Source organism: Echeneis naucrates, chromosome 22, assembly GCF_900963305.1.
Source record: "Echeneis naucrates chromosome 22, fEcheNa1.1, whole genome shotgun sequence".
In the NCBI taxonomy this organism is placed as follows: Eukaryota; Metazoa; Chordata; class Actinopteri; order Carangiformes; family Echeneidae; genus Echeneis; species Echeneis naucrates.
This window is the reverse complement of record NC_042532.1, coordinates 16,450,927-16,466,602: the sequence shown is the minus strand read 5'-3', so window position 1 is coordinate 16,466,602 and position 15,676 is coordinate 16,450,927. Positions and strand designations below refer to the sequence as shown.

At 43.4% G+C, this 15,676-nt stretch overlaps 1 protein-coding gene across 2 annotated transcripts in view; it reads left to right on the top strand.

Annotated features, from left to right (window-relative positions):
- Positions 1-15,676, top strand: part of fndc3ba (fibronectin type III domain containing 3Ba) — an 81,806-nt gene that overhangs the window by 31,174 nt on the left and 34,956 nt on the right. For both annotated transcript variants that reach the window (XM_029493289.1, XM_029493288.1), the window contains 4 exons: positions 7,927-8,003; positions 10,246-10,477; positions 10,590-10,761; positions 11,232-11,362. In XM_029493289.1, the coding sequence (XP_029349149.1) occupies positions 7,927-8,003; positions 10,246-10,477; positions 10,590-10,761; positions 11,232-11,362 (612 nt within the window). The remainder of the gene's footprint in view (positions 1-7,926; positions 8,004-10,245; positions 10,478-10,589; positions 10,762-11,231; positions 11,363-15,676) is intronic.

The following is a 15,676-nucleotide window of genomic DNA, read 5'->3' as shown; positions in this document are numbered from 1 at the left end:
TGCAAGACTGTGTGAAAGTTGAAGTGTGTGTGAACAGCAGCTGGGTAGAGGCGAGTGCTTGCAGAATTTTCCAGAGATTGAGACAGACAGAGAGAGAGAGCTTTTCCAGGGATGAAATTCTTGGCTCCCTTGAAGCTCAGGGTACAGCTGGAGCACTTCTCCCTCCCTCCACCCTCATTCCCTCCTTCTTTCCCTCTCTTTACGACCTCTTTCACTTCCTCCCTTGCTTCCCTCTGTGTTTCTATCTTGCAGTTTTTTTTGTTTTTTTTTTTGCTCATTTCTGTCTCACTCCCATAACTCCAACTGAAGTTTTGATGATTTGTTGGCTGTTTTTGTAAAAGTAAATTAAACTTTATCGTACCACTCCGGGGTCCTTTTAAAATTCTGAATCTTCTCCACATGTTGTTCATGCTGCTTTTCAGATTCGATTTGGTTAGATTGAAGAATCTTTATTGATCGCATGGGGCTGTTGTAGCTGCAAGTGGTGATGGGATTTATCAAAGAAATGTAGTATTTAAAAAGAAAAAACAAGAGTCCTTCCGCACAGCTTCATAGGTAACACATGGCATTGTTTACATCATGTGTATGTGCGTTTCACAGGGGGAACCCCCCCACCCTACTTCCTTTTTGCTCTGATCTGATTGGATGAACAGAAGTGTGTGCCGGTCAATGGGCGGGCCTAACCTGGGAGGTCGAGGAATGGTCGGAGACCCTGGCAGGATTTTTTTTTTTTTTTGGACGCTGACGCCTTTCCATACATTTCTCTGTATCGCATACACACCTGATCTACAGCTTGTCTTCTCTTTTTAGCGCCAGTGTGTTCACTCGACAGATATCGGACGTGCACGTGTACCCGTGTACACACTCATATAAACACATACACACAAACGGTGGAATTCAGAGTCGGGGAGAGGGGGAAAGTCCCTGCTAATCTAGGACTTCCAGTCTTTCCTTCTTTCTTTCCACTGACATTCACATGACTTCTTCTCCTCTCTCTCTCCTGCTCACTTTGCACACTTTCTCTGCTCTGCTGTGGTGGACACAAACTCTGTGCTGTTCAGACTCTGACTCATACACCAGGAATGCCCCACATTACCATTTGGAGAGATAGATGGAGGAAAAGTGAGGGGAGGATGGGAGAGGAGAAGAAGGGAGAGCAGAACAGCTGGGTACAAATGTAGCAAGTCGTCCACAGAGGGGGGAAAAACTGAGTAAAATGACTAAAAGCGTTGCTGTTCCTTTAGTTGGTCAAGCTTTGAGAATTTGTTTCGTCCTGAGGATTTAAGGGAGTGAGGGAAAGAGAACAGAGCTAGGGAGGGAGAGCAGGAAATGATTATTAGACTCTGGGTTTGTTTACACACCAACAGCTGTTGCACTTCATTGCTCTTTCTCTCCTTCTCTCACTCTCTCTCTCTCTCTCTCTCTCTCTCTCTGTCTCCTTTTCTCACTCTCTCCTTCTAGACATGTTGATTAGGGAATGGATACAATGAGTCATCAGTGTCTGGATTGTGTATATTTGCGTGTGCATGTGCATGCTTGCACATGTATGTCAGGAGTCTGCATGCATGTGTGTGTCTGTGCGCACAAACGGCGAGCATGATAAGTGCAGTATGTAGCTCCATGCATTGTGCGTCGCATGGTTACCAATCCCAAAACAATTATATCTGCAAACCCAAGAATAGCCTTATGTGATAATGCTGGAAAAGAGCTGGCAAGTGTGTGTGCGCACGCACTCAGAGTTCTGAATTGCAGCTGCGTGTGTGTGTCTGTGTGTTGAATGTTGTTAATGCCAAGGTGACAGTCTAAACTCTTCTAAACTAAATGTCAGTTTGTTCAGTCACATGTGTGTGTCCAGGTCAGCATGACATCTTAAGAGGTTATGCACATATGCTCAGGTGTCAATCTGGGTCACTTTGAAAAGTGTTTCTTTTAGTTTGTTTGAGCCTCCTACATCTGCGTCCATTTGAATGCGAGTGTGTGTGTGTGTGTGTGTGTTTGTGCACATTGAGATCCTGAGAACAAAGCACGCCTGGGCTCAGTGTCCCTCCAGACGTTACGTTGCTCTCTTCTGGAGCAAATCCAGCAGCAGAAGTAGGTCGACCGACAGCACCCCTCCTTTGGGTGGGGGAGAACCAGAGAGAGCTCAGGGCTGGGTGGAGGTATAGGCTGGCACCCAGGCAGAACACTAAACAGATCAGGGCTTGTATGCTCGAGGGCAGTATACACTGAACACAGCAGGATAAGGTGCAGGCGTTTAACCCTTTGGAATATCTTTGGAAAAGTTTTTTCGGCTAAATGAAAACTTCTTTTTATTTTTATATTTTTTTTTTTATGTGCCCTCCCAGTTTCTTTACAGTTTTAAAAATTAAGATGATTCTTGAAGTAAATATGGAGAGTAGTGCCGACTTGGAAAAACAGCCAGCTCAGTAATAGAGAAAACTGCTTTTCATTATCAATCAATAAATCCATCAGAGAAATATTTTAAATATGTAGAAACATATGTTGATTTATTAAAATAAGAATGATATCTGACAGCAGTTTAGTATAATGCTCCCGGACACATTCACCTGACTTTTTTATTTATTTTTTTTTTTTTGGGTGTGTGTCCGTATGTCACGACCTGAGGTACGGTGTGTGACGTGAGCTGCATTTTCTTTTTTTTTTTTGTTCATGGCTGACAGTTTCAGAAGCAGCAGCAGCAGCAGCAGCAGAGAAAGCTGAAAGATCAGAAGCGGGCTATAATCAGATTTAATCCATTCACCAACCAGGGACAGGGATCGTAAACCACTTCTGCTTCCTCAGGGAAAAAAAAACAAACTAAACAAAAACGACCAGAGATGGAACTGATGACTTAAACGCACAAGCCTGGCAGTTCTGTTTGGCAGCAGGCCTCCCTGCCATCAGACCCCGAACAGCCTTTGGCTCGCAGGGGTGACTTATGGACAAATCGGGGTTAAAACTTTTCTCTGCTATTTATTCTTAAGTTGAAATACAAGCCAGAGCCAGTGGGATAGTAAAATACAATCCTGGTTTTACAAGCCTCATAGTGTTCTTTCTTCTTTAGCTCTTTAGCACTCTGATGTCAGAGGCCGATGAAGTCAGTATGGCTTTGATAGTTTCATCAGGCGTAACTTTTTCTTCGTTGTCTTGTGACAGGGTTACGCAACCTTGAGCTTGGAAAGCTTAAAATTGAGGGGCATGTTCTTTCAGAGGAATGTGCTCACACATACCTTGTGTCTGTGTGTGTGTGTGTGTGTGTGTGTGTGCGCACATTATGTGTATACAGTAAAAGCCAATGTTGAAACATTGCAACTTTCTATATTATGATTTACATTCCTCAGCAAATCAACAGCAACACAACAGTCTCATTACAGATTATAGCACTGAACTTCGAGCCAGGAACAGAAGTGTGTTTCCTTGTGCTCATGTGTGCTTGATGAATATCCACCGCATCAGCTGTGTGTGTGCGCGCATGTGTTGTTGTGCATGTTAGTTTCTGCGTGACTCTGCACTATGTCAGTGCCGTTGCTGAGGGCAAGGCAGCGCAGGAAGTCCTGACTTCCTCCTCCATCACTGAACCTCAGCCTGCCCACAGGAAAAATGTCCGCCAGGCTTGACTCACCGGCGATGGACCAGAGGGCTCTCTAGTGTGTGTTTTTCTGTACATGTACGTAGCATTGCATGTTTCCCAACACTTAAAGATGAGTATATACACTACACTGTGCTATTTATAAATTATCTCCTGCTATTGCTAAGTCCCTCTTTCTCCCTGTCCCCCCTTTTTTTCCCCCCTGTCTTTTTTCACTACACTTCCCATCATGCTTCTGTGGTCCCCCCTGTCTTTTTGTGTCGTCACTTCTCTCCCTTGGCTTCTAGTAGCTATCGCTCTTGAATAAAAGATAAAAGATCTGTGGGGATTTGCTTCATTTTTATATCCAAGGTACGACAATAGGCCATGCTTTGAACATTGTGCGAGTGTGTGTTGGCCAGGCAGTAGAGGAAGCTGTCGTGGGAGTGTCTTGCTCTTGGATCTCTGAGGACAGATAACATTACCCTGCTGATGCTTACATAACTTCCAGGCAACGCCACGTCACAACTGACCCAGACACACATAGTATGTACACACACACACACACACACACACACAGGAACACAAATACCTATCTAGATCAGCCAGCTGCCTCCATGGGGCTATGATATAGGTTATACAAAGATGTTTGTGTGTCTGTTCATTTATGTGAGTGTGTTGTACTGTTGTGTGTGGTTTTTTTTTTTTGTTTGTTTTGTTTTTTGTTTTTTGTTTTTTTTTTTAAACCACAAGTGTGCATCTGTTTAGTAACGCTGTGTGTGTGTTTGTTTTTCCTTGTCTGTGTGTTTTTGGGATATCCATCTGAGTCTAGTTGTTTTGTATGTAGGTCAGTTCACAAATAGGCTCCTTTGGTCTGACACCAACAGCACACACACATGCTTTCCCAAGAGGGTCTGTGCTTCCTTTCAATGTGGTGACCACATGTGCAGGATGAATTGAAGGGAAAGAGAGAAAGTGTCGCGCGGCTTCAGTCTGATAGACCAAACACAAACCAATATATACATACACGCACACACACACATGCACAAAATAGGCCTTAAATACACACTCTCACTGCCGACACAGTGATAAAGAGCTGCATTATCGGTGAGTGTGTGTTTATGCAGCGTCCATAAGTTATGTGAGCATCATTATGGATGTAAGTAATTGGACATGTGTGAGGCCAAGACTCCTTGTGTGCCTGAGTGTGTGTCTTGTGCTTTGGGGGCCCAGTCGCAGCTGTGTTTGACAGCTGTATCATGGGAAACATCTGATGAAACGTTGCGTCATCTCCTCTGTTTGTGTATGTGTATGTACATGCAGCTGGACACTTAAGCGACGTATCTTTTCATGCTTAATTCAAATTTTGTGTGTATGGAGAAGTAAGACACAGGATGTTTACCATGGGCCATAATATTTTTGTAGATTTCAACCAAATCTAGGAGAGATTGTATTTTCTCTGCATGAGCATCAAGAACGTGATGTATTTTTGCTAAATGATTTTCCGTGCCAATAAGTTTGGGTTTCCCCCCCATCACCCTACCGCCCCAACGTGTTTTCATGAACATGCAAAACAAAACATAATTTGTCATCATTCCTGTGGTCCTGCATGGGTGCTTCAGCAGTGGCTCTCAAACAAATATGTGCACACTTCACTGACCTCCAGATGAATGCACATCTGACCACAGACCTCAGATTTATTCCAGTGACCTTTGCAGCACAATTGTTTAGTTGCAGGAGTGGAGTTTTGAATAACTCTCCTGTCCTTCGGTTTACTTAAAAAGATAGCAGAAGTGAATTTGTCACACATGCTGCAGTTCAATATCAGCAATTTTTCCACCCCATATGCGCTGATCTCCACCTGTGTCAACACATATAACGTTTTGCAGCAAGTATCTGGAATTCACTGGGAATCTCGCCGGCTGAACATGTTGTGGCTGTACAGCTCGTGTTCTGCAGTGCAAATGAAAAAGCCACAGTTGAAGCTACTTTTACAAGTTGTAATGTTTATAATTTATCATTATGGTAAAAAAAAAAAAATCCATGTAAATATTTAATTATTATATAAATGTTTATAGTTATTATTTTATACTTAAAAAAAGACACATTTGAACAGCAGAAATTCATAAAAACTGAACTGCATGTGAGGCCTGTTTAAGGGCCAGGTTACATATACTGATGCCTCTAAGGGACTTGGGTAGTACAAAGATGTCATCCCGCATTCAGGACGCGGCCTCACAATTGATCTCTGACCCGACCTTTTCGACAGTCGGAAGCGGAAGAAGCAACAGATGGGAGATGAGAGCGGAGAGAGGAGGGGAGCGCAGTTGCTTCGCGCTGTTGTCTGGGATTCCAGCAGGATTATGCAGAGGAAGTTGTCACTCTATTTGTGGCGCTTAAGGAAGACCTAGAGAGTGATGTTACCACAGCATGGCTCAAGGACCGCACTGACTTGTATGTGCACGTGCGAGCACGCACACACGCCCGGACACAATTGCAACCGTGCGAAAGCACTCGCACAACTGCTTGATTATTCTGAGCTTTTCTAAATGGCAGTCAGTCTAATACTATATGACTTACAGCAGTGTGTGCGTGTGTATGTGTGAAGGGTTACAGGACAAAGAGTGTCTTGTATTTTGGGGGGGGGTTGGGGGTATTTGGGCCTGTTGGGTCCAGTCCTGGGGGCCAGGGATGGGAATGTTCACTGTGTGTGGTGTGTGTGTGTGTGTGTGTGAGATGAGGAATGCTGCTGTTTGCTGAGTGAAGAGCACAGAGGCAGCAGAGACTGTCCAAACACACATCTGTTTGCCAAGAGTGTATGTTTGTGTGTGTCAGGGAGAGAAAGAGAGAGAGGGCAGCTGAAATAGAGAGAGAGCGAGAGAGAGAGAGAAAGACCATCTATTTGAGACCTTGTGTGAGCAAGAAGGAAAATGTACGATAACCAATGATGGAAAGACATTTTAGGAGCTCTGTGTGTTGTGTTGTATTGGTGTGTGTGTGTGTGTGTTTTCTCTACATGCTGTGACCTTCTACTCAATGAGGACTTTCATATTCCCTCCTGGTCTCCATGGCGGGGGAGCAGACAGGACTGAAAGAGGCCTGTCTCTTCATACCTGTGACTTGCACGATACACATACACAAGGCCACTGAAGGCTTTGCTCAGGTTGTGTTTATGTGTGGTTGTGTGTATTTACTGTACTCTTACCTATTTGTGTGGCTGACGAGAGGTCAGTAAAGTGGTACGGAGGGGAAAAAGGTGGATTATTCACTGGAGGGTGACGGAGAGAGGGAGAGGATGACTAGGGGAATAGGAAAAGCATGAATCAAGAAAGGGAGGGATGAAGTGAGTAATATTTAAAAGGAAAGTAGGGAGTAAAAGATATGAGTAATGGGTGAAGGGAAGGAAAGAGAGGTCCTTACAAATATGGATGGAAGGATGGAGAAGGCAGAAAAAAGTGACTAAGGGCATGAGAGTGAATTATGGAGATGCAAAGATGGACTGAGTGAAGTCAGAAGGGATGAGCATTTGACTTAAAGCTAAAGAGTCAGTTCAGCTTAATTAAAGAAGATGAAAAAGTTGGATCACTGGATCTTTTGTAATATGGATGAAATTACCCTTTTAAAACTTGAGAATATTCAGAAGCTGGAGACTGGTGTCTACATGAACAGAAATTTTAAGTGTGCCTTCATGCCTGTGTGTTTTGAGGTAGTGAGGGCCTCTGTGTGTGTGTGTGTGTGTGTGTGTGTGTGTGATTTATTCTGAGGCCAGGTCTGCCTCCAGCTGTCCCAATGGGGTCCCAATGACTTTACCAGCCACAGACCTCCATCACGGAGAAGTGGAGGAAGAGGGACGGAGAGACTGGAAAAGTCAACATCGTTATCATTCTGCTTAATCTATTAAGATTTTCCTGCCTCTCCTTCGGCGGTAGAGGGTTTCGCTTTTCAGGTCTTGTGCCCTTGTGTGTCGCACATTCGTCCATCACAATGCTACCGTTGAACACACAACATCACCGCCTCCTGCAGCGTTCGCCTCGGCTGGCAGAAAGAAGAGGGAAAATTTAGTTATGCTCTCTGAAGTCTCGCTTTTAGATGTTACTCTGTTGCACCCTCACTCCATTAATGAACCCTTTTCTGACCTTCAGATGTAAACATACTTGTTAATGCACTGAAATAAGGTGCATTGTAAATCTCCCCTTCCTACATTGTGTGTGGCAGTTGTTTTTTTTTTTTTTTTTTAAATATCCCTGAATGTGCACTGTTGTTTGACAACATGTAAATAAGAAGTTGTTGCAGTGTGAACTGCCTGGTTGAATAAATAAATAAATAAATAAATAAATAAATCTCTCCTCCTGTTTTAGGTCCTGCTGAGGTTCCCATGATGTCGCCAAATGGGTCAATCCCCCCCATTCACGTCCCCCCAGGATACATCTCACAGGTTAGTTTGTTTGTGTGCTGTCTCAGTCTGACTTTTTTTTTTTTTTTTTTTTCATGTGTTTGTGTTTTGTTGAGTGTCAACAAAATTAGTCAGACACAGAGGGAGGAACATTGCTCTGAGTGCGCAACTGCATTTAATTAGCTTGTGGTTTCTTTTCTAGCGGGGAAAAAAAAAAAAGCTTTTCTTAAGCCATCACGTTATCTAGTTTTGGCTCTTTAAATCACTTTTATTTTTTTTCTGTCATGATTTAAAACATTTTTGAAGGTTTATTTAATTGGGTGCATCCTGAGGCTTGTTTTGAGAAAACTTCTGAAATTTAACCAAGGAAAATGAAATCAAAATGTTGTACAGCCAAAAAAAATAAATAAATAAATAAATAAATAAGATGGATGTCGGCTATTCGTGCGGAACATGTCCACATCATACCAAACGTCAGCCAGGCTTCGCGCTTATCCTAGCTATTGTACACCAACACAGCACCAACCAGGAATGTGCTGAATTTTGGGAGTTGGGGGTGTTTGTTTCTCTCGCCTTCTCATACATATGTATTTGTGTTTCTGAGAGAGTTATATCGCAGATATTTCCACTCAGGAATTTAAATCTGTGTGCTTTTTAGATTAGAATTGGTTTAGGTTTAGATAGATTAGTAGATTTACTTTATTTCATACCAAACTGGGAACTTCTTTAAACTTTTGGGTTCGGGATGTCTGATGTAGTGAATCAACACAAGTCACTGAACTGTCCTCACAACTATAGGGTTACAAATACATCTGTGGTCTGAGTCTGGTGGTGGGATTGTGCTCCCATGCCAATGGTAGTCAGGTCATTGGCTCACCGTAGGTGTGTGTTTGTGTGTGTGTGTGTGTGTGTTAGTAGGAAGCAGGCCAAGTGGGAGCGGGAAACACTGTCATTCTTACATAAACAAGCCCGATAGGAGAGGCAGGCACTGGGTGGGTGGTAGATTTTTTTTTTTTTTTTTTTTTTTGGGGGGGGTGAGGAGCAGGAGATGGGATGGATGGAGAAAGAGCACTGCTCTGGTGGAAAGTAGCCCATCAACAAAGTGATTTTACATGTGTGTGTGTGTATGTGGTTTCCTTGGTAGCATGCGCTGATAGCTGCATTGTGAGCACTGCTATGTGTGCGCGCACGTGCATGTGCACGTATATTTGTAGGCCGTCTCCAGTTTGAACTATTTGGAATAAGTGTGTGTGTAAGCTTGCCAGTAAATGTGTGGGTTTCTAGGTCGGGTCCACGTGTACTCATGCCGGACTTTACCCCTCCTTTCCTGTAAATACTCTGTTTTTCTCTGCAAAAAGTGGGGGCAGGGGGTGTGAGGGGCAGATAAGGGGCCTCTTCTTCTTCCTCCTCCTCCTTTTCTCCCCCTGTTTTCGTTTTTCTCACTCGGATTAGTTCTGTAACCTTCTTCCTCCCTGCCTGACCCTCTTTAATACGCTTGCTTCTCTCTCTCTGTCTGTTGCATTCTGGCACTGAGTCTGTTCCCTCTTAGTGTGTGTGTGTGAGGTGGGGGTTTGGGGTTTGTGTTATTTGGTGTGTGTGTGTGTGTGTGTGTATTTTGTTGTTGCTGTTGGGGACCAGCAGATGACTTCCCCTCTCTGCAGGGAGTGTGTGTTTGCTCTCTGCTTGGAATGCAGGCCTGTGAAAGTGTCTGAATAGTTGGAATGTGTGTGTGTGTCCCAGTTCAGGAATGTGAAAGTGAATTCATGTATGGGGATATACGTTAATTTGACGCAGTTCTTTTAAACCTGTTGTGATTGAAATCTGCAGACCATCTGATGACAACATTGCAACACTTGTTTTCACAGCTTTAAGGGACAAAGCGTCCCGTTGGCACAATGCCTCATTTGTTAGGAAAACTGTGTGATGAATGTCTTTATTAATTATCCACCGTTACACAGGCAGGGCACCTGCTCTGACTGAAAGACGGGCAGATGTCTGTTTTGAAGTTGAAGCTTGTTAAGATGTCCAAAAATAAAATGTGCTCTTACACATTTCATTGACCTTTTGAGAAGATGAATGCTGCAAGCATGAAAGAGAATAAATGCGTTTGTCAAAATATTGAATTATTCTTTTAAGGCATTTCATGTGCTTAACTTTAAATCTTGTGATCAGAACTTGAGTGTATTATGGACAGTTAAAATTTCTATTTCAGGCCATCAGTGTGCTGTTACACCATATATTTTGAATTCCTCTCACCCGTTGCCTTTGTTCTCTCTTCTCTCAGGTGCTGGAGGACACCACGGGGGTCCGCCGGGTGGTGGTGACCCCTCAGTCGCCGGAGTGTTACCCTCCCTCCTACTCGCCAGCCCTTTCCCCCACACATCACCTGCCCCCTTACCTGGCTCACCCCCACTTCATCCCCAACTCTCACTCTTTCTACCCCCCTGTCAGCCCAGGAGAGCTGCCCCCCCACCAGTACTACCAGCACCACCTTCCCCCGATGTACGGCGATCCAGGTACTGACATGCTGACTGCACTTTCGTGGCTTTGATCGACCCGTGAAAGAAGTGCTTTTCAATCATTTATTTTTGTGCGATATCATCCTTCCTCTCTTCTCCTCTCCGGCAGAAATCATCCCAGTTTATGGGATGTCCAACTACATAGGCAGGGAGGAGACGTACAGTAAGCCACAGCCCAAAAAGATAAAAGAACAGAGGCAACTAGAGCGACAGAACCGACTTAATTCCCCTCCCTCCACTCTCTATAAGGGCAGCCTGGGGCCAGCGCACAACGGATACAGGTGACCCTTTCGCTTCTGCGGCCTTCTCATACTCATTAATGGGTTGTATATATAATTTAGGTATGAGTCTGGCTATTTGGCTGTGCAATACACACCTGAACATGGACAGAATGATTTTCCATGACAGGTGAAGATGTATCAATGTGGCCTTTAGCAGCCGCAAGAAAAACTATTTAGACTAATGCATATTTACAACTGATTTGAGATATGAGTCTACTTTAAAACAATACACGAATTAGGGTGGTATTTCCACAGTCTTAATTCGGTTTAATATGGTGAAATGTTTTGTGCGTTTCCCATGCTAGGCTTGGAATACTGAAGAGAAATTTGGCCTTCAGCGTCAGTTTGTGCCTCTCAGTTGTTTGCGCAGACATTAGGATTTTGCCAAAGTCAAGAAAAATGCATCAAATGTAACTTTGTTTTCTTTGTGAATAACAGTAAATTTCTTGTTGATTTCATTTGTGATGCAGCAACAAATCACACGCCCCGCTGCTTGGGTCAGTGGGGTCAGGGGGAGGCGTAAGCAGTCCGGGTGGGAAGAAGCCAGAAAGACGACTCCGTAGCAGTCCACGAAACAGTGAACCAGAGACACACACACAAGGTAGGACGCACACAATCGCAGAAAGTTGGAACGGGAGACTGGCACACAGTCCTGATGAACAGCCAAGGCTCACAGCAGGCTTTTATGTTTTCCTTTCTAGAAAGCAGACTTTGATTTTGGTTGTTTTTGACTTCTAACATGAAACGCCTCTGGCTGATAAGTCGCACAGAGCAGTCACACTTGACACAAAAACACGGGTGTGAATGTTTGAGGGCCAAATCAAAGGGCCAAGGCACCATTGGCATTTTTATACCCCGTACAGAAGAGAGCTCTACATCCAGCACAACCAGTTCATACCTCTTTGTTCACTTCTACACTCTCTGACCTCCCTCTCTCTGCCTGTGTGTGACTGGCTTTGTCTCAGTGCCCCCCCACCAAAAAAACAAAAAAAAAAAATCCTGCATTCATACACGCTCAGGTAAAACACACCTTTCACTCATTCTGGGTTTTTTTTTTTCTTCACACACAGTCACTCCCCCCCCCCCCCAAAAAAAAAAAAACAAAAAACAAAAGAATGGATGAATGCAACTTTACTGAGATGAAGATGGAGCCATTGGGGGGGGGGGGGGGGGGTATGGAGGCATTGAGGTGGGAAGATGGGGAAGGGAGGGGGGCACAAGAAGGGTTGTCTCAGTAACCACATAGCTGAACCCGTCCCAGAGCGCTATCGTTTTACCCTCGCTACAATACTGGCCTTGTTGGCGAAGGCTGAGCCACAGAGGGTGGGGGAGGAGGTGGGGGCAGACGGAGTCGCATACCTGTAGAGTCCTGCTCGAGATGAAGGAAACCTTTGAGTTCTTTGAGATTCAGACACCAGAGCTCTCAGTCTTATCGCGCACGTTCATAAAAAAAAAAAAAAAAAAAAAAGAGAGAGAGAGAAAAAGTGCACGTGCAAAGTGTGTGCACACACGCTCAGTTGTGATGCTGTTTCTACTTACTGACATGTCTCTTGACACGTTAGCTATATATTTAGAGAGTGATTAAAAAAGAGCTGAGCATGAACACACTCACATACAACACACAGGACTGTCTGTACAGGTGGTGAAAAACATAGGGGGAGACGTGTATTCATCTTATCCATCATTGTAACTGTCAATTTTTACTTTTTAAATTTATTATCCCCATAAAACATTTGCTTTAGTGCCGCACAGCATGGCAACACATCAGAGGGATATTCCATCTGGGCCCTGTGTGTGTTTGTGCGTTTGTGTTGTGCGTGTGTGTGTGTGTGTGTGTGTGTTTCCCCAATCCATGAAACTTGTGTGAAATTTGACCCAAATTCCTACATATAAAAGTTTTTATGACCATAATCTTAGATAACCATGTTGTTATGTAACTCGATTTCTGTGTTGCATGTTGAATATTTTTTGGATTATTGTATTGAACAGCTTTATATAACTTTGGCAAATATATAACTTGAGCAGAAATTTGGTTGAGGATGAAAACTTATTTTTTTTTTTTCAGTTGGTTTTCCCAAACTGTCATATCTGCCTCTGGTGGTATTGAGCTTTTGTGTAGACTTTAAGGTTCAATCGTTCCTATTTTGAGATGTATTTCATTAGACTGGAATTTTGTTTTAGGCGTTCACATTATTGTAAGGGGGCTTTAAAAAAAAAAAAAAATGTATGCAGCAACAACTGAGGAAAAAAAATAATAATTCGGGTTACTCTGCATAATCTTCATCACGCCCTATCAAAAGTTTTCAATAACTTTGGGTTTTGGATAAGTAGTCTGAAGATGTTTGGACATTTATTGATCAAACAATCTATGAAATAAGTAACAGATGGTAATTTCAACAGCTTTGTTTTATTAGTCAGTATATTGTGGGTTTCTGTTTTTAATCCTTCATCCCTTATTTTACACTTATGGAACAGGTTTTCTGAGATAGATAGAAGTGTGTGTTTTAAAGCAGAGTTTTTAAATGCGGGCTTTCTGGAATGAGCACCTACGCCTGCTTTGTATAAAAAAAAAAATAATAATAATTAACAAAAAAAAAAAAAACTGGGAAATTTCATAGTCTCCAACATGGGACCTTGAATAACATGCTAAATTTCATACCTACCTTAGTAGCATTTGGTGCATTGGGGATGAGTCAGATGTGTGTGTGCAGCTTTTGAGATGAACATCTAATAACTTGCAGATTAAACTAAAATATCAGCTTGACTTGATTTCGTGATTTGTATTTGTTTTGGTTGGACTGGCGTTTAAGAAAAGTTATTGTTTGACAGAGTTGGTATCATCTCCCATACACCGAAATCTGCACACTCATCAGTGTGTTGGCAACTCTGAATATGTGCAAAGGCAAAATCCGCTCGTACAGAAGAGGCTGTGTCTGACTGCACTGCACTGGGGAGGGGCGCTGCACAGCTTCTTACACACACACACACGACCAGACTGCCTCATGACAGGCAATCATCTCAGAGAAGTGCCAAGGGACGACAAGTAAAAGTAATGTCGACAGCTCAGCTTATGAGTTTCACAGTTTCGTGTTGCACATGCTGTCGTGCTCAGGAAACAATAACACACGTCACATATGAACATGTCAGCATGTTGCCGGTTGTCTGTTCTGGTCTACCAGGGTCTCAGTACTGGGGTGGAGATCAGGCTGAGTCAGCTAGAAGTACCACACACACACACACACACACACACACACTCACACTCACACACTCATGCACAAACACCCCGTGACTGGGCTTCCGGTAAAACAATCAGAGCATGAGGGTCCAGAGGATTGGTGGAAGGCAGGGGGGGGCAGAGTGACGAGAGGAATGTGGTATTTGAAGGAAAGATGGGAGAGGAGGAAGACGGGTGGAAGGTTTGTAAAGAAGAAGAAAACAAAAACGAACCAAAATTCCTACATCACAAGTAACAGAGAGATGGAAAGACAGAGAGACGGAGTTTAAGAGGAGAGTACAAACATTCCGACAAAGTTGCTGCTTGGCCCGGTGCATCCAAGTATGGGCCAACCCAGAATACCACACACACACACACACACACACACACACAGAGCACCGCCCACACTTTGCCCTTGATGCCCTTGGTCTTGTTCGTGTGTGTGCGTGCGTGTGTGTGGCTGCTGCCCCAGTGCCAGTAAGGCAGCAGGCTGGCTTGGCGGGCGCAGTGACCATTCCCTAGTAAAGCTCTACAGGCTTTTTTCCTCAGAGCGGAGCTGCTAACTGAGCAGAAACAGATGTGGGCCTCGTCCCCTCTGTTCCTCCATGTTGGCTCTGCATCATCATCATCACTGCTGCAGATCCTCTCTTTCACTCAGAGAAACTGGGACTGCAGCAGAAACAGATGCACCCGCACCCTCAGCTCCTCCATCTTTGGTTCTACGTCACCACCAAGTGCTGTTGATTCAGGAGAGAGCAGATGTGTGCAGTGACCGCTGCGTCTGCCATTTTGGCTCTGGCACACGTATGTGAAAGAAAAAAAAAAAAAAAAAAAATTCTGGGCTATTTCTATTGCTCCTGAAGATGATGACTTTCTTTTTCATGTGAAGCACTTAGTCATTTTCATATTAAAAGTCAATTTTCAGTTATGCAATCATTTCAGTCTACAATGAATGGAAAACATCTCAGGTATTGTCGCTGTTGACAGTGAATTTAAATCAAAGAAGTAGATGATTCCACACTGCCAAACGTAATGAACTTGTACCAAGGTGGATGTTTTAAAAGAAGGAAAACCTGACTGGAATTTCATGTTTCTGAGCTCTTGGCATTTTTTTCCCCCTTTAGTTTTAATAACTGAAGGCAAATACCTTTTTTTTTTTTTTTTTTTTTCCCTGCAACTAACAGTTACAGGATTTACTTTATCTGTGGTGAAGCTATAGTGAAGTGTAAATGACAAATCTTTGGATCGTCCTTTGATGCTCAGTTAACTAAAGTGGTGCAATCCTTCTTTGCCCAATGTTAACAGCTAACGCAGATCGGGCCGTCCCTCTGCTCTTTAGATGTAGAAAAGGTCATCCATCGTTTCAGACTCAGTTATTGTGTTACACTCTGCTCTGGTATCAGAAGGCATAACATCTTAAAATCTTAACTGTTATTGCCAGGTTGTTAACAACACACCCCAAGTGACATAGCCACATTACACCAGTCTTTTCCGTTCACTGGCTTTGGGAATTTTTAGAATTCATCTTAAGATTCACTGGTTGTTTTCAATGCTTGATCCTGCAAGGGGTGGGGGTTGCTAATAGTTCCCATTTTAGGTGCCCCGGCCAAAAGCCCCTAAACTGTGTCCTTCTTTTTCTCAAAAATACCTTTTCTGAACAGAAGCTGGTAGTTTAATTTTAATTCTTTTTGAAAGATACCA